This window comes from Hyperolius riggenbachi, chromosome 9 (assembly GCF_040937935.1).
Source record: "Hyperolius riggenbachi isolate aHypRig1 chromosome 9, aHypRig1.pri, whole genome shotgun sequence".
Taxonomy (NCBI): Eukaryota; Metazoa; Chordata; class Amphibia; order Anura; family Hyperoliidae; genus Hyperolius; species Hyperolius riggenbachi.
In genome coordinates, this window is record NC_090654.1 from 35,534,804 (window position 1) to 35,558,843 (window position 24,040).

Below are 24,040 nucleotides of genomic sequence, written 5' to 3' on the forward strand. Positions count from 1 at the left end.
GAGTGTTGTTTTAATATAATGTCATTGGTTTATGATTGTTACATGTTTAAGTGGTGCAGCATAAGTGTAGTGGCTTAAAGGGGAACTCAAGTTAGAGGTATACGGAGGCTACCATATTTATTTCCTTTTAATCAATACCAGTTGCCTGGCAGCCCTGCTGAATGCGGTCCACGCGCGTCACGTGACTACAAACACTTAGTGTTTGTAATCACGTGGCCCGCGCTTGGACCGCATCGTGGGAGGCCCCGAGGGATGGACCTAAGAAGACGTCTGATGGATAAGATTAAACACCCTGCCCACCCTGCACAGGTGATTTGATTTAACCGGATGAAATCCGAATAACAACTATTCGTATTTCATCCGAATCCGGAGTTGAGCATCCCTGATCAACAGTCCGTGGAAAAGAGGCCTAAGGCCTTGTTCACATCTAAAATCGAAATTTCTGACGCTAGCGGATTTTGTGCACAATTATTTTTAGCGCTTACCTGGCGTTGCAATTTTTTTTGTAAAGCGCTTTTCTAAGCGCTTTTGCAGAGTGATTTGATTTTTCACTTTCTGACGCAAGTCACGAAGTGAACTCATTGGCATGGAAAAGAATAAATACAATGTATTTATTTATGAAAGCGCTGGGGAAATCGTTATACAAAGCGCGTTTTGCGATTTCCCTATACCTGCCATTATAGGCAAATCGCCCCAAAAATGGTACAGGCAGCACTTTGGTCAGCGGAAAGCAGACGAAACGCGCTGATATGAACACTCCCATGAGGAGTCATTGCACAAATGCTTTTAGGGCGATTTTCAAAATCGCCAACGCTTAAAAAAGGCGGAAACACCCTAGGTGTGAACAAGCCCTCAGTGTGACGATCGTATTTGTCAAATGGAGAGCAATCACAGATAGGCCCCCTATATGGCCTGGTGCACACCAGAGGAGTTTTTCTGAGCGTTTTGAGTTTTTAAATCTGCTGCTAATGTTATCCTATGTGTCTGTGCACACTGGAGCAATGAGATTTTGTAAAAAAACCCCATAGCATTACATTGGGAAGAGCTTTAAGGCTCCATTCACACTTGCGGTTCGAGTCTGCAAGGGTCCGGGGGCCGCAAAAAGACCGTACCGGTCTCTGCGCTGGCCACAAGTTGCGCCGGATGCATGTATCAGTTCCGGCTACAATAAAGTAGCCGGAACTAGATACATTGCAGTGCCAGAAAGGCACTGCAAGCATGGGGGATACCGGCGTGTAGTCCGGGCCCCCCAAGTGGCATAGGACCGGTGCTGGAAGCATCCGGTCCTATTGCCAGTGTGATGAGAAACATCCGTTTCTCATTGCACAGCATGGGCCGCATGTTCGGGTCAGGATCCGGCCCGGGTCCGCAGCCGCACCGGGACGGACTGAAAAATAGCGCATGTTGGAAAAAAAGCCGGACCGTCCCGGAGCTGCGTTCCCGGATCGGATCCGGACGGCGCACGAGTGTGAATGGATACATTGATTAACAATGTATCCGTTCACCATCCGCTGTCTACGGAGCGTTCCGGGTCCGGGGAAGCCGGACCTGGAACGCTAATGTGAACCGGGCCTTAGAGGTTTCAAAAGCTCTTCCCAATGTAATGCTATGGTTTTTTTTTTACAAAACCTCATTGCTCCAGTGTGCACAGACACATAGGATAACATTAGCAGCAGATTTAAAAACTCAAAACGCTCAGAAAAACTCCTCTGGTGTGCACCAGGCCTAAGGCCCGGTGCACACCAAAACCGCTAGCAGATCGTCAAAACGCTGGCGGTTTTGGGAGCAGAGAGCAGATATTGGCCGGTTGCACACCAAGCGGATTTTGCATGCGATCCACCAGCCGCATCAGCCAGTGAAGACGCTTGGCTATTGTATTTCAATGTGTGGTGCACACCGGCGGTTTGAGGTTTTTTAGCAAACTGCAAACGCGCAGCAGGAGGCGCGTTTGCGGCTTGGCAAAAACCTCAAACCGCCGGTGTGCACCATCCCATTGCAATACATTAGCCAAGCATTTTTTCAGGCGGATGCGGCCGACGGATCGCTCCAAAAAACGCTCGGTGTGCACTGGGCCTAAGTGTAGATTGTAGAGAAGCTGCCACCAGAAATGCCTCAAACATGTCTGCTGTGTTTTTCCTAGTGGACAGCTGCAGTATCCCTGCCAGGGGACAGCTGAATTCTGATGGGAGGGAGGGCGAGGGACTTTCCAGGAATGCAGAGACAACTATTAAAATGTACCGGGTGTGACCTGCAGTGTGATGAGCAGAGGTGGTCAGTGAGATACGAATATTTCTGGCTTGCAGGCAAATATCAGGCAAATCTTTGCAGCTTAGATTTGGACCAAACAAAATCACAGGAATTGCATTTGATTGATCCGATTCCAAGCACAACTGAAGTGAGAGGCTTATGGAAGCTGCCATATTTATTTCCTGATAAACAATACAAGTTGCCTGGCATTCCTGCTTATCTTTGTGTCTGAATCACACACCTAAAATAAGCATGCGCCTAATCTAGTCAGACTTTAGTCAGAGAACCAGATCTGCATGTGCTTGTTTAGGGTCAGTGGCTAAATGTATTAGTGGCAGATGGTCAGCAGGACAGCCAGGCTACTGGTTTTATTTAACCACTTTATGACAAGCTGACTTATTAAAACGTTCTGTTTGAGCCTATTAACGGCTCCAGGGCGTTTTAATAAGTCACTCGCTTCTGCCGCCACTCTGCACGTGTGTGCAAGCCCCCCCAGCGCTTTTAACCGTCAGGACAGTGCAATCTGTGATTGGGGAAGAGGACCGACTGGCAATCACAATGCCTGGAATGAATGGACATGACCCCGATCAGCAGCCATGTCCATTCATAAAACAGGAAACTGTCATAGTTAGTAAAATGTGAAAAAAAAAACTTCCTATAAAACAGGAGTGTTCACTAGCGCCATCTAGTGGCCAAAAAGAAAAAATACACATACATACTGTACACATACACTTCTTAAATATTAATAAAATTAATAACTTAAACACTTCCTATTTTTTCTATTTTTTGCCATTAAAATGCATTTAGAATAAAAAAAATTCTTAGCAAAATGTACTACCCACAGAAAGCCTAATTGGTGGCATAAAAAATAAGGTAAAGATCATTTTGTTGTGATAAATAGTAATAAAGTTATTGGCAAATAAAAGGGAGCAGCGTTGACAAGGGAAAATTGCTGTTGTCAGTTAGGGTAAAAACTCCTATGGGGTGAAGTGGTTAAAAGGAAATAAATATGGCAACCTCCATATCCCTCTCAGTTCAGGTTCTTTAAAGGAATCATCAGGCGATTTTACAAAAATCACGGCCACGTTGTCCGCGGCTTACTGCGCAGGCGCAGTAGTTCTACGTGATTGACAGTGGCACTTGACGCAGGCGTAGTAAGGGCGACCTCTCGGTCCTCCTCTGCACCGTGCGGCGGAGAGCGGAGGTGACAGCGTGGGACAGTCGGCTGCAAGGGGCTGGAGAAAGCCCCAGGTGAGTAAAGCAGATTTTTGTAAAATCGCCTGATGATTCCTTAAAGCGTGTGTGTAAGCTGCAACACTCTGAGGGCTGGTGCACGCCGAGCGGGTTTTTTGGCGTTTTTGCAGCCGCTTGCGACTGCGGATACGCTTGGTCAATGTATCTCAATGGGGTGGTTCACACCAGAGCGGGAGGCGTTTTGCTGAAACGCATACTCCCGAGGTGAGGCATTTTTTGGATTGCGGAGGCGTTTCTGCCTCCAATGTAAAGTACAGGAAAAACACAAACCGCTCTGAAAAACGGCAGTTCAGAGCTGTTTTGCAGGCGTTTTTGTTACAGAGGCTGTTCAGTAACCGCTTTACTGTCACAATATATGAAATCTACTACACCAAAAACGCTTCCCAAAACCGCAAAATGCTAGGTGAAACGCTACAGAAAAATAAGAAAAAGCGTTTCAAAATCTGCTAGCATTTTGCGGATCTGCTAGCGGGTTTTAGTGTGCCCAAGGCCTCAATGATGAAATAAATCTATGATTCCAAAACCCGTCTGTGTTCAATTTTTCTGATTTTCACTTATAAGTGTAACTGTAAGGAAAAAAATGCCCCAGGGGGTACACACCTCGGCAGTGGGAAGCCTATGGATCCAAAAGAGGCTCCCCCATTCTCCCCTGTCCCTCTGTTCCAGTGCTCGGATCACCAAAAAAGAGCTTGTCAAGGCATCATGTTAGCAGCTCGTGCAGAAGCTCCATCCCTCTCTGCTTTCTTTGGAAAAAGCTGAGCTGGATCGGGTCTGTGACACTGCGCAGACTATCTGCACCTGCGCAGGAGGACAGACCTGATTAGGCACTGCTATTTTCACCGCAGCTTGAGTGGGACTGAGCTAGCGAGCATGCGCGAGGAGACTGCTTTTCGGGGGTCCTAGTGTAGGATCGAGAGGATGGAGAAGCCTCTTTAGAGTCCAGAGGCTTCCCCCTGCTGAGGTGTGTACCCAATAGGGGCACTTTTTATTTCCTTACAGGTACACTTTAACCACTTGCCGACCGCCCACAGCCGATGGGCGGCGGCAAAGTGGACGCCAAAAGGACCGCAATACGCCCAAGGGGGAGTGATCGCGTCACTGGTGCCGCGCGCTTCCCCCGGCAACTGGCTCCGCCCACCCGCAACGACAACCCGCCGGCCGTTCGGAAGCGCCGGCGGGTCGGTAACCCCACGATTGCCGCATACAAAGTGTATCATACACTTTGTAATGTATACAAAGTGTATTATACAGGCTGCCTCCTGCCCTGGTGGTCCCAGTGTCCGAGGGACCACCAGGGCAGGCTGCAGCCACCCTAGTCTGCACCAAACACACTGATCCTGCCCCCCCTTCCCTCTGATCGCCCACAGCACCCCTCAGACACCCCCCCCCCGCCCACCAACCAGACCACTGTTTGCACCCAATCACTCCCCTAATCACCAATCAATCACTCCCTGTCACTATCTGTCAACGCTATTTTTTTATTTTAGGTCCTAACTGCCCCCTGGGGGCTCCTGATCACCCCCCACCCCTCAGATTCTCCCCAGACCCCCCCCCCCCCCGTGTACTGTATGCATCTAGCCCCCCTGTAATAACCCACTGATCACCTGTCAATCACCCATCAATCACCTCCTGTCACTGCCACCCATCAATCAGCCCCTAACCTGCCCCTTGCGGGCAATCTGATCACCCACCCACACCAAAAGATCACCTGCAAACCCGCCGTCAGATCACCTCCCAAGTGCATTGTTTACATCTGTTCTCTCCTCTAAACACCCACTAATTACCCATCAATCACCACCTGTCACCACCTGTCACTGTTACCCATCAGATCAGACCCCTATCTGCCCCTAGGGCACCCAATCACCCGCCCACACCCTCAGAACGCCCTCAGACCCGAGCCCTGATCACCTTGCCAGTGCATTGCTTGCATCTATTCCCCCCTCTAATCACACCTTGAGACACCCATCAATCACCTCCTGTCATGACCTGTCACCCCCTAGCACACCTACTCATCAGATCAGGCCCTAATTTGCCCCGTGTGGGCTCATGATCACTCGGCCAAACCCTCAGATCCCCCTCAGACCCCCTTCCGATCACCTCCCCAGTGCATTGATTGCATCTATTTTCCCATCTAATCACCCCCTGAGACACCCATCAATCACCTCCTGTCACCCCCCTAGCACACCTATCCATTAGATCAGGCCCAATACAACCTGTCCTCTAAGAGGCCACCCTGCTTATGACCGGTTCCACAAAATCCGCCCCCTCATAGACCACCTGTCATCAAAATTTGCAGATGCTTATACCCCTGAACAGTCATTTTGAGGCATTTGGTTTCCAGACTACTCCTCACGGTTTTGGGCCCCTAAAATGCCAGGGCAGTATAGAAACCCCACAAGTGACCCCATTTTAGAAAAAAGACACCCCAAGGTATTCCGTTAGGGGTATGGTGAGTTCATAGAAGATTTTATTTTTTTGTCAAAAGTTAGCGAAAATTGATTTATTTTTTTTTCACAAAGTGTCAATTTTCTCTAACTTGTGACAAAAAAAAAATTCTATGAACTCACCATACTCCTAACAGAATACCTTGTGGTGTTGTCTTTCTAAAATGGGGTCACTTGTGGGGTTCCTATACTGCCCTGGCATTTTAGGGGCCCTAAACCGTTAGGAGTAGTCTTGAAACCAAATGTCTCAAAACGACCTGTGAAATCCTAAAGGTACTCATTGGACTTTGGGCCCCTTAGCGCAGTTAGGGTGCAAAAAAGTGTCACACATGTGGTATCGCCGTACTCAGAAGAAGTAGTATAATGTGTTTTGGGGTGTATTTTTACACATACCCATGCTGGGTGGGAGAAATCTCTCTGTAAATGAACAATTGTGTGTAAAAAAAAAATCAAAAGATTGTCATTTACAGAGATATTTCTCCCACCCAGCATGGGTATGTGTAAAAGTACACCCCAAAACACATTATACTATCTCTCCTGAGTACGGCAATACCACATGTGTGGCACTTTTTTGCAGCCTAACTGCGCTAAGGGGCCCAAAGTCCAATGAGCACCTTTAGGCTTTACAGGGGTGCTTACAATTTAGCACCCTCCAAAATGCCAGGACAGTAAACACACCCCACAAATGACCCCATTTTGGAAAGTAGACACTTCAAGTTCCTGGTGCACACCAGAGGAGTTTTTAAATCTGCTGCTAATGTTATCCTATGTGTCTGTACACACTGGAGCAATGAGGTTTTGTAAAAAAAAAACCATAGCATTACATTGGGAAGAGCTTTTAGAGGTTTCAAAAGCTCTTCCCAATGTAATGCTATGGGTTTTTTTACAAAACCTCATTGCTCCAGTGTGCACAGACACATAGGATAACATTAGCAGCAGATTTAAAAACTCAAACCGCTCAGAAAAACTCCTCTGGTGTGCACCAGGCCGTATTCAGAGAGGGGCATGGTGAGTCCGTGGCAGATTTCTTTTTTTTTTTTGTCACAAGTTAGCAGAAATGGAAACTTTTTTTTTTTTTTTTTTGTCTCAGTGTCATTTTCCGCTAACTTGTGACAAAAAATAAAATCTTCTATGAACTCACCATGCCTCTCAGTGAATACTTTGGGATGTCTTCTTTCCAAAATGGAGTAATTTGGGGGGTATTTATACTATCCTGGAATTTTAGCACCTCATGAAACATGACCGGTGCTCAGAAAAGTCAGAGATGCTTCAAAATTGGAAAATTCACTTTTTGCACCATAGTTTGTAAACGCTATAACTTTTACCCAAACCAATAAATATACATTTTTTTTTTTTTTTATCAAACACATGTAGCACAATAAATTTGGACAAAAATGTATACAGAAATTTTACTTTATTTGAAAAAATTTTATCACAGAAAGTTAAAAAAAATCATTTTTTTGACAAAATTCATGTATTTTTTTTGATGAATATAATAAAAAGTAAAACTCGCAGCAGCAATCAAATAGCACCAAAAGAAAGCTGTATTAGTGACAAGAAAAGGAGGGAAAATTCATTTAGAATAGATAGTAGGTTGTATAACCGAGCAATAAACCGCGAAAGCTGCAGTGGTCTGAATGGGAAAAAAAAAGTCTCTGGTCCTTAAGGGGGAGAAAGACTGTGGTCCTCAAGTGGTTAAAAAGAAAAATCAGAAAAATGGAACACAGACAAGCTTTACAGAGAACCTGAGCCAAAGCTGGGGGTCAGAAACACATACTTAAAGAGACACTGAAGCGAGACTAAATCTCGCTTCAGCTCTCATATATAGCAGGAGCCCTGCCTCCAGTCGCGTCTATCAGACGCGCATTGCCGCCTCTCCCCGGCCCCTCTCAGTGAAGGAAGACTGAGCGGGGCGGGGGAGAGGCGGAGGTACGTGCTGACAGACGCGCGTGGGGCAGGGCTGCGGCGGTTAGCCCTGCCCCAACCAGGAAGCGCTCCCCCGCATTACGGAGGGGGTTTGGGGGGACAGGGACCCCCGTTAAGCCGCGGGATAGCGGCGTTTTAGCAGGGGCACACGTGCCCCTGCTATATATGAGGTCTGAAGCGAGATCTATTCTCGCTTCAGACTCTCTTTAAGGAGAGGGGAGCCCTAATGAGGCTTCCCTCCCAGTCCTCCGCCACTGCCCGGGGCTTGATGCGTGGGCACAGCCGTACTCGTGCAGGCGCAGTGCAGTCACGCTCATGCTTGAAGAGGAGTGCAGCCCCAAACAGATTACCGTCAAGCCCTTGTTGGTAATCTTTGGAGGGTCCCAGCACTCTGTGAGAGAGGTCATATCAGAGCGGTTTGTTTGCGATTCGCTTTGAAAAGCGGTGCTTGGGACATTTGAGGCAATTTGTCTAAATGGAAGGTATAGGAAAAATGCAAAACGCTCACAAAATCGCTTTTGGCAAGCAATTGTGTGAGCGGTTTTTTAAAAATACATCGTGCTTATTTTTTCCGGATCAAAAGACGGAAGCACTCTTCAAAAGTGATTACATAAACGCCCACAAAAACGAGTGAATGCTCAGAAAATCACCAAAAAAAGGCTTAAAAAAGCGGGAAAAAGCCCACCGCGGACGGACACGCGAGCCAAACACAATGTGAACAAGGCCTTACCAGGCAGCAACAAGCAGTTACCAGGCAGCAACAAGCAGTTACCAGGCAGCAGCAAGCAGTTACCAGGCAGCAGCAAGCAGTTACCAGGCAGCAGCAAGCAGTTACCAGGCAGCAGCAAGCAGTTGCCAGGCAGCAGCAAGCAGTTGCCAGGCAGCAGCAAGCAGTTGCCAGGCAGCAGCAAGCAGTTGCCAGGCAGCAGCAAGCAGTTACCAGGCAGCAGCAAGCAGTTACCAGGCAGCAGCAAGCAGATACCAGGCAGCAACGAACAGTTACCAGGCAGCAATGAACAGTTGCCAAGCAGCAGCAAGCAGATACCAGGCAGCAACGAACAGTTGCCAAGCAGCAGCAAGCAGATACCAGGCAGCAACGAACAGTTGCCAAGGAGCAGCAAGCAGTGACCAGGCAGCAGCGAGCAGTTGTGAGAGTTTGAAAGGCATTTCACTGCCTATCAACAGTCCATGGAAAAGAGTCCTTACATAAACCTGTATCAACCCAGAATTCTTTGCGGCTAATCAGGAGCCCCTGATGAGTCTTCATGACGAAACGCGTTGTGCGGAGCTAAGGACGGCACACGGAGGCAACATGAACTGCTGATCCAGGACACTGGATTATTTTACCATATGCGCTTTTACATTTGGAGCATGTGAGTGTGATATCACAATTTTAACCACTTCATTAAAGTCTTTATTGCGCTATGGAAGCGTTTGCTTAGTTTTTAATGGGAATGGAGTACTTTGACCCGAGGAGGAGCTGGGAAACATATGTAAAGCATATACAAAGCGCAATAAGGCCCCGTTCACATCACAAACGCGGACGGCCACGCGTGCGGGCCGCAACGCGTACGAACGCACGCCATCCGCGTTTGTGTGCGTTGCGTGGCTGATCCCATCACTGAAAAGTGAATGGGACAGCCACGCGTTTTTACAAAAAATGCGTGCAGCTTGCGTTCCCGGACCGCACAGGTCCGGAACGCATGCAGTGTGAACATCAGACAATGCACTCTATGCGCTGTCTGATGGCGTGCGTGTCTGTCTCCTGCACGCGTTTCTAAAACGCGGCTGGAAACGCGTGCAGTGTGAACGGGGCCTAAGCTGTTTGTGATTGAGCAGCACCTTTAGGCCTCTTTTTTCCACGAACTGTTTCTAGGCAGTGAAATGCCTCTCAAACTCACAACTGCTCACTGCTGCCTGGGAACTGCTTGTTGCTGCCTGGTAACTGCTTGCTGAGCACACAGCTCAACAGTTCGTGGAAAAGAGGCCTTATTTGGTGATCGCAACTGTTTGACACTGGCGTGGGTTCGCACTGTTGGTGTTATTGCAGTTTCATTTCAGATGAGCACCTGGTGACTGGGCCCTGAAGTACACGGGTGTGGATGCACTGAGTAGCAGGGGCTGAGTGCTGTGCTCACGGTTGCTTTGGTGCAGGAGCAATAATACTGAAAGATACTGCAGTGCACTATGTACTTTTTATTGTTTTCTATCTGAGAAACTACTGTCCGTTATCAAGGAGGGGCCAGGAGAACCACTGTGGATGACGATTGATTATGCGATATGTGCTGTTTGTGATTGAGCGGTATATTCATCTGGTGAGCGCTTTGCATATATATGTGTATGTGCTGGTGTTCACTTGCTAATACGTGTTGCACAAAATAAGGTGGAGGTGCATGAAGTTAAGAGGATACTACACTATTATGGTCTTTTTTGTAATTTTTGTCTCTTCTCTGAGGACCATTATTTCACATCACCGTGGACAACCAGATTGGTGCATGTGTTGGAACTGAATCATTGTTGGACTTTGCCATATACCTCAGGGTACCGTATAGAGCGCAGACATCTCTGTATACGTTTTATCATCTAAATAGATTGATTATGACACGTTTAACTACCCCTGAGCCCAATTAAAGTACCCCCTGGGGTATGTGTACCATGTGTTGAGGGGTAGACTGTAACAATATGTACCACAACTCCGCTTCCCATAATGCAGTGTGGATGGTTTTAGATAAGCAAAATACAGGTTTTTCCCTGGTGTTTGCTCCCTTATCTGAATAACGCTTTAAACATGCCAGCATGTGAGCATTTTTGTGGCATGTAGGGTTTATCTGGCCTACTTCCTGTGAGCACAGCACCTGCTGGACAGCAGAATTGCTAACCCGTGTAGCTGCTATTTTCTCAGTCTGTATGCGGCTGTTTACTAGCGTGATACCAACCAAAGTGTTCTGTTATCCAGCATTGCCAACCCTGTGCTGCCTGTGACTGCCCATGACTGCCCATGTGCTCTCTGCATGGAGGCTGCATTGTGCCTCAGTAATGTGCAGTGTCAGGTTGTAGCTCTCTGCATGGAGGCTGCATTGTGCCTCAGTAATGTGCAGTGTCAGGTTGTAGCTCTCTGCATGGAGGCTGCATTGTGCCTCAGTGATGTGCAGTGTCAGGTTGCTGCATTGTGCCTCAGTAATGTGCAGTGTCAGGTTGCAGCTCTCTCTGCATGGAGGCTGCATTGTGCCTCAGTAATGTGCAGTGTCAGGTTGCAGCTCTCTCTGCATGGAGGCTGCATTGTGCCTCAGTAATGTGCAGTGTCAGGTTGCAGCTCTCTGTGCATGGAGGCTGCATTGTGCCTCACTACTGTGCAGTGTCAGGTTGCAGCTCTCTATATATGGAGGCTGCATTGTGCCTCAGTAATGTGCATTCAGGTTTCAGCTCTCTGTGCATGGAGGCTGCATTGTGCCTCAGTAATGTGCATTGTCAGGCTGCAGCTCTCTGTGCATGGAGGCTGTATTATGCCTCAGTAATGTGCAGTGTCAGTTTGCAGCTTTCTGTGCATTGAGGCTGCATTGTGCCTCAGTAATGTGCAGTGTCAGGTTGTAGCTCTCTGCATGGAGGCTGCATTGTGCCTCAGTGATGTGCAGTGTCAGGTTGCAGCGCTCTGTGCATGGAGGCTGCATTGTGCCTCAGTGATGTGCAGTGTCAGGTTGCAGCGCTCTGTGCATGGAGGCTGCATTGTGCCTCAGTAATGTGCAGTGTCAGGTTGCAGCTCTCTCTGCATGGAGGCTGCATTGTGCCTCAGTAATGTGCAGTGTCAGGTTGCAGCTCTCTGTGCATGGAGGCTGTATTATGCCTCAGTAATGTGCAGTGTCAGTTTGCAGCTTTCTGTGCATGGAGGCTGCATTGTGCCTCAGTAATGTGCAGTGTCAGTTTGCAGCTTTCTGTGCATGGAGGCTGCATTGTGCCTCAGTAATGTGGTCAGTTTGCAGCTTTCTGTGCATGGAGGCTGCATTGTGCCTCAGTATCGTGCAGTGTCATGCTGCAGCTCTCAGTACATGGAGGCTGCATTGTGCCTCAGTAATGTGCAGTGTCAGTTTGCAGCTTTCTGTGCATGGAGGCTGCATTGTGCCTCAGTAATGGGCAGTGTCAGTTTGCAGCTTTCTGTGCATGGAGGCTGCATTGTGCCTCAGTAATGTGCAGTGTCAGTTTGCAGCTTTCTGTGCATGGAGGCTGCATTGTGCCTCAGTAATGTGCAGTGTCAGTTTGCAGCTTTTTGTGCATGGAGGCTGCATTGTGCCTCAGTAATGTGCAGTGTCAGGTTGCAGCTCTCAGTACATGGAGGCTGCATTGTGCCTCAGTAATGTGCAGTGTCAGTTTGCAGCTTTCTGTGCATGGAGGCTGCATTGTGCCTCAGTAATGTGGTCAGTTTGCAGCTTTCTGTGCATGGAGGCTGCATTGTGCCTCAGTAATGTGCAGTGTCAGGTTGCAGCTCTGTGTGCATGGACGCTGTGTTGTGCCTCAGTATCGTGCAGTGTCATGCTGCAGCTCTCAGTACATGGAGGCTGCATTGTGCCTCAGTAATGTGCAGTGTCAGGTTGCAGCTTTCTGTGCATGGAGGCTGCATTGTGCCTCAGTAATGTGCAGTGTCAGTTTGCAGCTTTCTGTGCATGGAGGCTGCATTGTGCCTCAGTAATGTGCAGTGTCAGTTTGCAGCTTTCTGTGCATGGAGGCTGCATTGTGCCTCAGTAATGTGCAGTGTCAGTTTGCAGCTTTTTGTGCATGGAGGCTGCATTGTGCCTCAGTAATGTGCAGTGTCAGGTTGCAGCTCTCAGTACATGGAGGCTGCATTGTGCCTCAGTATCGTGCAGTGTCATGCTGCAGCTCTGTTTTGCATGGAGGCTGTGTTGTGCCTCAGTAATATGCAGTGTCAGGTTGCAGCTCTCTGTGCATGGAGGCTGCATTGTGCCTCAGCAATGTGCAGTGTCAGGTTGCAGCTCTCTGTGCATGGAGGCTGGATTGTGCCTCAGTAATGTGCAGTGTCAGGTTGCAGCTCTCTGTGCATGGAGGCTGGATTGTGCCTCAGTAATGTGCAGTGTCAATTTGCAGCGCTCTGTGCATGGAGTCTGCATTGTGCCTCACTAATGTGCAGTGTCAGGTTGCAGCTCTCTATACATGGAGGCTGCATTGTGCCTCAGTAATGTGCATTCAGGTTTCAGCTCTCTGTACATGGAGGCTGCATTGTGCCTCAGTAATGTGCATTGTCAGGTTTCAGCTCTCTGTGCATGGAGGCTGTATTATGCCTCAGTAATGTGCAGTGTCAGGTTGCAGCTCTGTGTACATGGAGGCTGTACAGCGCTGCGTAATTTGTTGGTGCTTTATAAATACAATAAATAAAATAAATATTGTGCCTCAGTAATGTGCAGTGTCAGGTTGCAGCTCTCAGTACATGGAGGCTGCATTGTGCCTCAATATCGTGCAGTGTCATGCTGCAGCTCTGTTTACATGGAGGCTGTGTTGTGCCTCAGTAATATGCAGTGTCAGGTTGCAGCTCTCTGTGCATGGAGGCTGCATTGTGCCTCAGTAATGTGCAGTGCAAGGTCAGGTTGCAGCTGTCTGTGCATGGAGGCTGCATTGTGCCTCAGTAATGTGCAGTGTCAGGTTGCAGCTCTCTGTGCATGGAGGTTGCATTGTGCCTGAGTAATGTGCAGTGTCAGGTTGCAGCTCTGTTTACATGGAGGCTGTATTGTGCCTCAATAATGTGCAGTGTCAGGCTGCAGCTATCTGTGCATGGAGGCTGCATTGTGCCTCAGTAATGTGCAGTGTCAGGTTGCAGCTCTGTTTACATGGAGGCTGTATTATGCCTCAGTAATATGCAGTGTCAGGTTGCAGCTCTCTGTGCATGGAGGCTGCATTGTGCCTCAGTAATGAATAATGTGTTGCAGCTCTCTCTGTACGTGGAGGCTGCATTGTATTTCGTACCAAAGTAATGTGCAGTGTCAGGTTGTAGCTCTGTGTCCATGGAAGCTGCATTGTATTTTGTGCCTCAGTAATGTGCAGTGTCAGGTTACAGCTCTCTGTACATGAGGATTACATTGTGCCTCAGCAATGTGCAGTTTGTTGCAGCTCTCTGTGTTGCCTCAGTAGTGTTGGCCTGGCTGCGTGTTGCCTGTTGCAGTAACTGGGACATGAGATCAGGCAGGCATGCTTCAGCAGGCACAGGGTTAACGCTTCCTGCAGGCCCCGTTCTCCCAGAATGCTTTGCTGCAGCCCAATGTTTTTCTGCTCAGGGCCGCCCTGACCCCATGATGTCACTGTCACCTGACGCTGCTGCTGCTGCTCTATAACCAGCCTCTGTGCCTGCAGTTCCTGGTGCACCCAGGTCAGCTACGCTCATCCAGGCCTGACGCTGGGCCTGCAAACTGACACCCCCTGCCAGCAACAGTGCCAGGTACTGTAACACTCTGAGAAACAGTGCCACTAGTCTCACCACTGGCAGCAGTGCCTGGGCCTACAGACTGGCATCCACTGCTAGCAACAGTGTCTGGGCCTGCAGACAGGATCAGCCCTCTGCCAGCACCAGTGCCAGGGATCTCCCTACAGCCAGGAACAGTGCCAGAGCCTACCAGACTGGCTATTACCTATGCCAGCGGTGCCAGGAGTCACTGCATGGACCTGCCAGAATAGCATCCTCCAGGGCCAGGATTGCCTGGGCCTAGAAAGACTCTGCCTATATTACCATCCGTGCCAGGTCTAGCCCAGGAGAGACTCTTCCACCACCAGGACCGTGCCCATATTGCCATGCCAGGCTCTCGGGGCATAGGCCTGCCCAGTACCAGCACCATGGCCTAAGAATCAGCCTGCAAGCAGAGCCCATATTCCAGTGAAGACACCCATGCCTCTTTATACAGTTTGCTTGATGTTCTCAGTCTGGATATAGGATTATTAACCTCTTGTGAGTTCCCTGGACACTGCTGAGAGTCGCCCAGCGAGCCTGTACTGCAGGGATCCTAACGTGCAGGGTTCAGCCATCTCCTGGCCTGTAACAGTTGGTTATTAAGTGACCAGACTGGTTCTTCCCGACCCCCACCCCAGCCACTTCCTGTGTTTACCCCTGGGGGCTGGGGACAGGTGTGCTGTGCTTTCTAGAGGCTGGGAATCCTGAAGCTGACACACTGGTAAGTGACCTGTCACCATAGCGCTGCACAGGGGTCGATTTCCTTCTGGGGAACACTAGAAATCCGTTTTCTGTTTCACTGCAAATGTCTTAAGACACATTTTAAATGGTTTTATTCCTTTTGTGTGTGTGTGTGTAGTCAGTTTGATGCAGATCAGTCAGCGAGAATCTACTCACCCAGCTGAAACATGAATGCTTGTGATGTGTGGTCATTTCACATGTGATGATCTGTTTGTGTTGCATGCATGTTGTGTTGTATGCTGGGTACACACGATGCAATTTCCCATCAGATCGACAGGTCGAACCGGTAATTTCTGACTTGTCCGATATGGGTGGTGTAGTAGTTAGAACTTTTGCAGCGATGATTTCGAATCCCAGCTAGAGCACGATCTGCGCAGAGTTTGTATGTTCTCCCCTTGTCTGTGCGAGTTTCCCCCAGGCACTCCGGTTTCCTCACACATCCCAAAAACATACAGATAAGTTAATAAGCTTCCCCTTAAATTGGCCCTAGGCTATGATACACACATACACTACACGATACATACACAGACATATGACTATGGCAGGGATTAGATCGTGAGCCCCTCTGAGGGACCGTTAGGTGACAAGACAGCATGCTCTGTTCAGCACTTATGGAAGATGTCGGCGCTATATAAATACTAAATAATAGTAATATACTCCCGATCGACAACTGGTTCGATTTTCAGATCACTACTGCACACATCGCTAGGTAATTCCCAGAAGAGTTGATCCAGGGATTTATCTGACTGCCATCTGCAGTCGGGATGGAATTTTTCCCTTTTAAGGCTAATTGGCCCAGGCCTTGTAAGGTTTTTTGCCTTCCCCTGGATGAACTGGGGTATGTGCAGGTTCAGTATGGTGTTTTTAAGTTTTTTTTGTTTGTTTTTTTTTCTGGTTGGACTTGATGAACAGATTTATTTATTTTTTTTCAACCAAACTAACTATGTAACTATGATCCCATTATCAATCGGGAGCAGATCGCACATGTCTGAAATGATCTGACGGGAAATTGCACGGGCGTACCTCAAACCCCTTTGTTCAGCCAGTGCTGTGACTTGGCCAGGGTCCGCGGTACTGTGGGGGATGATTTGACCCGAAGCAGGGCCATACACACATCAATTTTTTTTATTTTTTGCCACCAATTCCCAGCAGATTCGATCACTTATTGAATCTGCCGGGAATGTGTAGAATTATTGATTGGAGCAGGCAGACAATCTGGCTCTGGGGTGGTGGCGGTACATCAATAGTCCATAGCATTGCACCACCGCGAACTGTGCAACACCGTGGTTCAATAGATTAGAATGTATTGAAAATCTATGTGCAGGAAGGACTTGATTGATCTGTTTGCCACGTTGGGTGGCAATCTATGTGTGTATGGCCACTTCCTTCTTTTTTACGCATGTGTGTGCACATAAAAGTTATACAATATCTGGAGATCTCCTACACACCTGGTTTAACTGATAGTCATCTGCAGATCAGATCCACCGGGATGAATCTGAAAGACTGAGAGATAAATATATTTTGTCTGTTTCTTTTTAGGTCTATGTGAACTTAAGGTGGCCATACACTGGTCGATTTGCCATCAGATTCGACCAACAGATAGATCTCTCTCTGATCGAATCTGATCAGAGAGGGATCGTATGGCTGCCTTTACTGCAAACAGATTGTGAATCGATTTCAGCCTGAAACCGATCACAATCTGTGGAGCTGCCGCTTCTGCAGCCCCCTCCCCCTCCCCCCCCCCCCCCCTGCATACATTACCTGTTCCGGCCGGCGAGAGTCCCCTGGTCCCCGCTGTCTTCTTCTCCGCTCCGGGCTCCAGACCGTTCCTGCAGCTACTGAACTTCCTGTCCAGGGGAAGTTTAAACAGTAGAGGGCGCTCTACTGTTTAAACTTCCTGCCGTTCTGTGTAGCTGCAGCCGGTCCGGAACCCAGCGCGTAAAGAAGACAGCCGGGGACCAGGGGACTTGCGCCGGCCGGAACAGGTAATGTATACCCGCTGTATTGCGTTGGTCGTCGGGCATTCTAACGACGCACTCCCGACCCGCCGGCGATCGAGAAAAATCTTCCACATGGACGGATTGACAGGAACGATCGATTTCGGACTTCGAGTCGAATCGATTATTTATGACTGGCCCGATCTGATTTCTAATTGATTTACCGATCACTTCTATACAAAATCGATCAGAAATCAGCTCAGACATAATCGATTCAACGTCTCTATCTGATAAGAAATTTCATGGTGTGTACCAGGCACAACCTATCCTCATCTATGCTGAAAACAGATTGAGGGCAGGGCCTAGTAAAGCGCATAGTGTAAAGTATGTGACCCCTGTTTTTTCCTCCTGTACCCATACAGTATGCCACGTGTATTACTGGCCTACCTCACCTCCACCTTGCCCTAACTCTCTCTGCCGAGACCTTCTTGATACACCCCCCCCCCCCTCTTTTTGTGTCACCACCCCCTCCCTCTAGATTATAAGCTTTTGGCAGGGCCCTCTCCCCTTGTGTATCATACTTGATTGTACACCCTACCCAGAATATGTAAACCTGTATTATTAGCACTACCACTCCAGTGTATGATCTGGCATTATACTACCTGTATTGTATTGTGTATCTTACTGCTTTTTATTACCTGTATTAGTGTATGTATTGTCTATTACCTGTATTGTACTGTCGATCACCCCTGTTATCATTGTCTGTAATCTTATGTATTGTACAGCGCTGCGTAATATGTTGGCGCTATATAAATCCAATAAATAATAATAATTACTGGACCCCAAGCAAGTATCAGTGCTCTCATGCCACAGTGTTACACATTTTCCTTAGGAAAAAGTTGTATTTTTGTAAAAATGTTAACAGAAGTAATATTTAAGTACATAATAACTTACTAGGGAAGCATTGTATAGTAAAATCAATACATATTTGAAAATTCTGATGTAGCGAATTCCAGTGGTAATATACATAGTAGGAAGAGAGCTAATACTGTACTATACTGTTATTTTTCTTTATTTACATAACACTGGCATCTTCTACAGTAGTTTACAGACTACATAGTCATGTCACTGACTGTCCTCAGAGGAGCTCACAGTCTAATCCTACCAAAGTCATAGTCTAATGTCCTACCATATTATTATGTATTTATATAGCACTGACCTCTTCTGTAGCACTTTACAGAATACATAGTCATGTCACTGACTGTCCTCAGAGGAGCTCACAATTCAATCCTACTATAGTTGTAGTATAATGTCCCTAGTATATAATTATGAAGCCAGTTTTGGTTGAACCAATTAAGTTATCAGCTTGTTTTTCGGAAGTGGGATCTCAAAGGAAACTCACACAAACACAGGAAGAACATACCATTCAAACTTCATGCAGATGGTGTGTTGGTCAAGAATTGATCTTGAGACTGTGGCACTGCAAGGCTAAATCCGCTATGCTGCCATGTCTTTTAGTATTGCGTCCTCGCACCCTAATTTGTCCTTCTCAGTAAAATTTCTTCTCAACTGCAGTGCCATGCAGAGCAGGGCAGGAAAGTATGTGAAGTATGGGCCCCTTTAAGCTGTTAAATATTTCTGATTTTCCTTATGCTGTGTAGTGACCACAAATGCTGCAATCTGACTGAGGTTTTTGTGCAGCACCATGAAACAATCTGTTCAGTTATATTCACTCTGTTTCAGGATTGTACTTAGATTATAAAATTGGTCAATCAGATTGCCCCATGTGTGGCCAGTATTAGATATCTATGTTTAGTAATATATTTTGGTACTGCTTGGTATAACCTGTAATGACCCACATATTTTCATCTTTTTAGGCCCACCTGTGCAGTTCACCATGGGAGACATGAAAACTCCGGACTTTGATGATCTCTTGGCTGCATTTGATATCCCAGACGTCGATGCCCGTGAGGCCATTCACTCTGGACCCGAGGACAGTGAAGGACAAGCAAAGTCGGCAGCAGGAGAAGCAGTCAGCTCAGATCATGGACTTCCTCATGCGGACACAACTGCTGTCAGTGTCATTGTGAAGAATACCGTGTGCCCCGAACAAGTGGATCTACTGGACATGCACGGAAAAGATGTACAAAGTCTTGGCCCTCGCCTGCTTCAGAACGGATTCAACAGTCCAGATGTTTCCCGGCCATCTGCCCCCATTCCTCCAGCTTCTAATGGTGGTGAGAGTTGGACACCCAGGGCAAAACCCAAACCCATTGAACTGTTCACGGACTTCACCCCTGTAGAGAATCCCATTGATAGTCACGTGTCGGACTTGATTGATAGACCACGTGACATTAAGCCAAAGGAGAGACCAATATTTGAGGCCCCTGTTCCAGTCCTGTGTCCTCCACCCAGTGACTCCTCAACAGAGAGTGGACACAGTTTAACGAGAGTCATTCCCCAAGCTTATAAGATTGGCAAGATTACAGCAGGCAGTGGGCTTTTAGGGCTGAGTCTGAGTGCACACACAATCAAGGAGGAACCTATTGAAGATCCTCCACAAAGTCCAAGCATTACAAGAGATAGTTCTTTAGAACACTTGCAGCATGTTCACTACCCTACTGCAGAACTTCCTGCTGCCTCCTGGACTAACCCAGAGCAAAAACTAGAGGCTGTTAACAAGCTGGCCATAAAAACAAACCCACCAGACAATCCAGAGGAAACCTCTGTCAAATCAACATCAACCAATACCACTCCAGTGGTGGAGTTGTCAGAGGTCCAGAAAGAAACCTCAACAAGCGCCACGACTGATACAGGAGGTGTGAAGGAGGAGCCATGCTGGAGTCCAAAAAGTTTGGCCAGCGATATGGAGGATGAAGAAGGCATCAGTTCACCATCTTCCAATTCCTCTAGGCCTCTCAAAGTCCGTATCAAGACCATAAAGACCCAGTCTGGGAGCATCACAAGGACTGTCACCACGGTGTCCTCTGATTCTGATACGGTTGCCTCTACTCAAATATCAGAAGAATCATCACAGATTCCTGTTTCTGAGTCTAGTCAGGAGGCTCCAACGGAGACTAAAGCAGATGCTAAAGTTCAATCTCCACCCAAGAATGATCTACCAAGTCCATCTAAAGCAGAAGTGTCACCAGTGGTTAAACTGCCACTTGGTAATGGGGTCAAGTTCCAGGGTCCCATCCTTCCAGTGTCCACTATTCAGAATGCTAGTAGTGTCATGCTGATGGCAGCCAGTGTGGCCCAGCAAAAGGCTGTGGTTTTGCCTCCTAAAGCCAGCAAAGTCATGACTAAAAACATTATTCACCTGGTACAGCAGCCTCTTCCAACTAGCATTCCTCTCACAAATATAAGCTTGGCCAACCAGGTGTCTACTACTGCACCTATTACCACTACAACTAGTCCACAACGCAACGCTACTGTAGTCATGGTGCAGTCCCAGAAACCAGCACCGGCCGTAGCTGGTACTGTCATCTCTCGAACTCAGTCCAGTTTGGTGGAGTCCTTTAACAAAATACTCAACAGCAAGAACTTACTTCCAACATACAAACCAAACCTGACTCCGCCAGCAGAATCTAGCGTTAGTCTTCCGCTCTTTGGGTTTCGATGTTTAGAGTGTGGGGATTCATTTGCTCTAGAGAAGAGCTTGGCCAGACACTACGACCGTCGGAGTATGAGAATCGAAGTGACGTGTAACCACTGTACCAAGCGCCTAGTCTTCTTCAACAAGTGCAGCTTGCTCCTTCATGCTCGAAAGCACAAGGACAATGGCCTGGTCATGCAATGCTCTCATCTGGTCATGAGGCCCATCGCCCTGGAACAGATGATTGGACAGCCTGATGTCACTCCTCTGGTGTCTGTTGCGGTTGTAACGCCTGGGAAAACCCCCACGCCGGGGCCTGCCCAGGACACAACCAGCACAGCCAGCCCGGCCAGCGATGCTGCCATTTTGCCCGACCAGTCTACCTACTCTACCTTCCGGTGCCTGGAGTGCAAAGAACAGTGCAAAAACAAAGCAGGGTTGGCTATTCATTTCCAGCAGATTGGAACATCCACCACTAGTGGCAGCACGGTAATGCAGTGCGAAGGGCAGCGGAGATGTGAGGGATTAGCATTACATCTTGTCTTTTCTTATGCCTGGTGCTCACCATGCAATGTTTTACCAGATAGATGACTTCCGACAGGTCCAACCTTATTTCCGATATCTGATTTTGTATAGCAGTGATCAGAAAAACATTCGGAAACCAGATTGGACCTGTTGGAAGTTATCTATCTGGCGAGAAATTGGATGGTGTGTACCAGGCATTATAATCTTTCACTTTCTCAACATGTGAGCAGCCTAATGCTAGGTACACACCATACAATTTTGTGGCAGATTTACCTGCCAGATCAATTATTTCCAACATGTCCGATCTGACTTTCGTTTGAGTTTTGATTTTCCGATCGTTTTTCATTCACTTCTATGAAAATCGATTGAAAAATCTATCGAAATTCAGATTGGACATCTTGGAGATAATGGATCTGTCAGGTAAATCTGTCAGAAAATTGTATCTTGTGTACCTAGCATTAAGGTGGCCATACATTACTGGATGTATAGCCAGATTGACCATTAGATAGGTCCCTCTCTGGTGGCCACACACTATGCAATCTGACTGTACAATATTTATACAATCTTACCAACATCCATGTGCTATAACACCGATAGATTCACTGTGACTTGGATATATTATTCAGGTAGTCTTTTATACTACATAAAAGTGGTAAGATTGGTGATTGATTGTACAGTCAGATTGGCCATTATACAAATCTAATTGGAGAGGGATCTATTGCCTGACCACACACTATGCAGCAATTTCCAATAGACTTCAGCATGAAATCTATTGGAAATCTTCCTTGTGCTGCCACGTGCTGGGCCACCCCCCTCCCCCCCCCCCCCAAGTATAAGAGTCCCCCCTTGTGCCCCCTTGGAAATGCGATTGCAGGGACATCATAGAGTACATAGACTGCACTGTCTGCTGTGTCCATGCATGCGCTGCGATTCAGCACTGAATCACAGCGCATGGTTGCCTGCATTTCAGTGTTTATTCTTTAAATACAGCCGCCGCGCTATCTCCCGTTGTGATTTCCCTCCCCCCCACACCCCCACCCGGTTTCCACCGCCGATCGTTAGATTTATGTATGGGAACAATGTTCCCATTCATTAATCTCCCCGCAGGAACTGTGATTGCAGGCTTGCATTGAAGCCTCATGTCACTTCCCTAGTTACAATGTAGCAGTACATTGTATCCTGTATAGTGTAGTTGTAGGCTACATAGTATTGTGCTCAGTGGCCAAATAGTAAAATTACATCTACAGAAATTAGGGAATAAAAAAAAATATGTATTTCAAGAGGGCAATATTATTATAAATTTATGGGCTAAAAATTAGGGATGGATGTAAAACTGAAAAACCTTTATTTCCAAATAAAATATTGTCACCATACATTATACTAGGGATATAATTTTAACGTGGCAATAACCGGGGCAAATGGGCAAATAAAATGTGTGAATTTTAATTATGGTAGCATGAATTATTTTAAAACTATAATGGCAGAAACAATGATTTTTTTTCCATTTTTTTTCGTATTATTGCCATCAAAATGCATTTAGAATAAAATAAATTCTTAACATAATGTACCACCCAAAGAAAGCCTAATTGGTGGCAGAAAAAACAAGGTATAGAGCATTTCTTTGTGATAAGTAGTGATAAAGTTATTGGGGAATGAAAGGGAGGAGCACTGAAAGGGGAAAACTCCTCTCGTGAAAAATACCCGCGGGCTGAAATGGTTAATCCCCCCCCATCCCACGGTCACACGTAAAGTCATTAGACTTCATTTGAATTCCGAATTCGAGTAGTACGCTTCCAGAAATCCCATCTCTGCCTGCGCTGCATAATGGAAACGAGCCCTCTGTTAAAATCTCTGTGTGACTCCTAGCCTCCTCCTGTGTTCAATATCACCAAGAGTGTCGGCAGCACGTGACTCGGCACATGTTGAGTTGCCACACCAGAGTCGCATGGAGCAGGACCTCTCGGTGACGGCAGACACCGGCGGAGGCCAGGAGTTGAACCAGTGGATAGGGGAGCCTTTAACACTGCACGCAGGCACAGGGGGACACTATACACTTGTGGGGACACCGGCCCGGGAGTCCGACTGTCGTCTTGATATGGAACGTCGTTACCACCGTGCACCCGATCAAGCCCTTGGGACTGAGACCTTTGCGCTATTCCCGATCGATCCATTCGGCTACATTTGATTTCCGCCACAAATCAGTTGAAAGATCGATCAATCGGCCATGTTGTGGCACCGATTCTGTTCGCTGATTCAAACAAATTATCAAATCGGAAAGTTGATCGGGCCACAAAATCGAGTAATGTATGGGCACCCTAAATCTCTGGCTCGATTAATGTGCAGTTTTCCCCATTTTATCACTACTTTCTGTTGCCAGGATTTGTGAAGTTTGCTATTTTTGTAGAGTGAGGGAGGGTGCAACCAGCCAGTTTTTTTTACTGCTATTTGTATCCCTTTGGAAATGGCTGGTATTGCAGTGCTGACACCACAGGAAGTGTTGGAATTTGTTCAATGGAAACAGTATACGGCCCACATTGAAAAGGTTTTGACTGGACTTCCATGTTTAGACAACTGAGCAGGAAGTTAGTAGCCTGTGCAAGATGAAATAACTTCCCATTTTCATCAAAACCTCATATGGAGTATATTTAGTTCCAGTAGGTTGCCCGGCCACGTCAGACTTGATGTTTGTTAGAGCTCAACCTCTCTTAAAGGACCACTCCAGCAAAAAAAAAAAAAAGTAATCAGTTAAAATCTGACAGAACCGACAGGCTTTGAACTATTCCATCTCTTCATGGGGGATCCTCAGAGTTTTTTTGTTTGTTTTCAAAAGCATTTCCTGAACGGCCGTTTAACTGCCAAAATAGTAAGATGCCAGCCTCTTTATTTACTTGCATACTATTTCGTCATTTAGACTTGGCAACTGCCA

At 47.2% G+C, this 24,040-nt stretch overlaps 1 protein-coding gene across 4 annotated transcripts in view; it reads left to right on the forward strand.

Annotated features, from left to right (window-relative positions):
- Positions 1-24,040, forward strand: part of ZNF687 (zinc finger protein 687) — a 45,316-nt gene that overhangs the window by 6,462 nt on the left and 14,814 nt on the right. For 2 of the 4 annotated variants that reach the window (XM_068252475.1, XM_068252478.1), the window contains exon 2: positions 18,869-21,078. In XM_068252475.1, the coding sequence (XP_068108576.1) occupies positions 18,889-21,078 (2,190 nt within the window). In that variant the 5' untranslated portion in view covers positions 18,869-18,888. Of the gene's footprint in view, positions 1-14,169; positions 15,035-18,868; positions 21,079-24,040 lie in introns of those variants that run through there. The other 2 variants (XM_068252477.1, XM_068252479.1) reach the window with 2 other exon arrangements.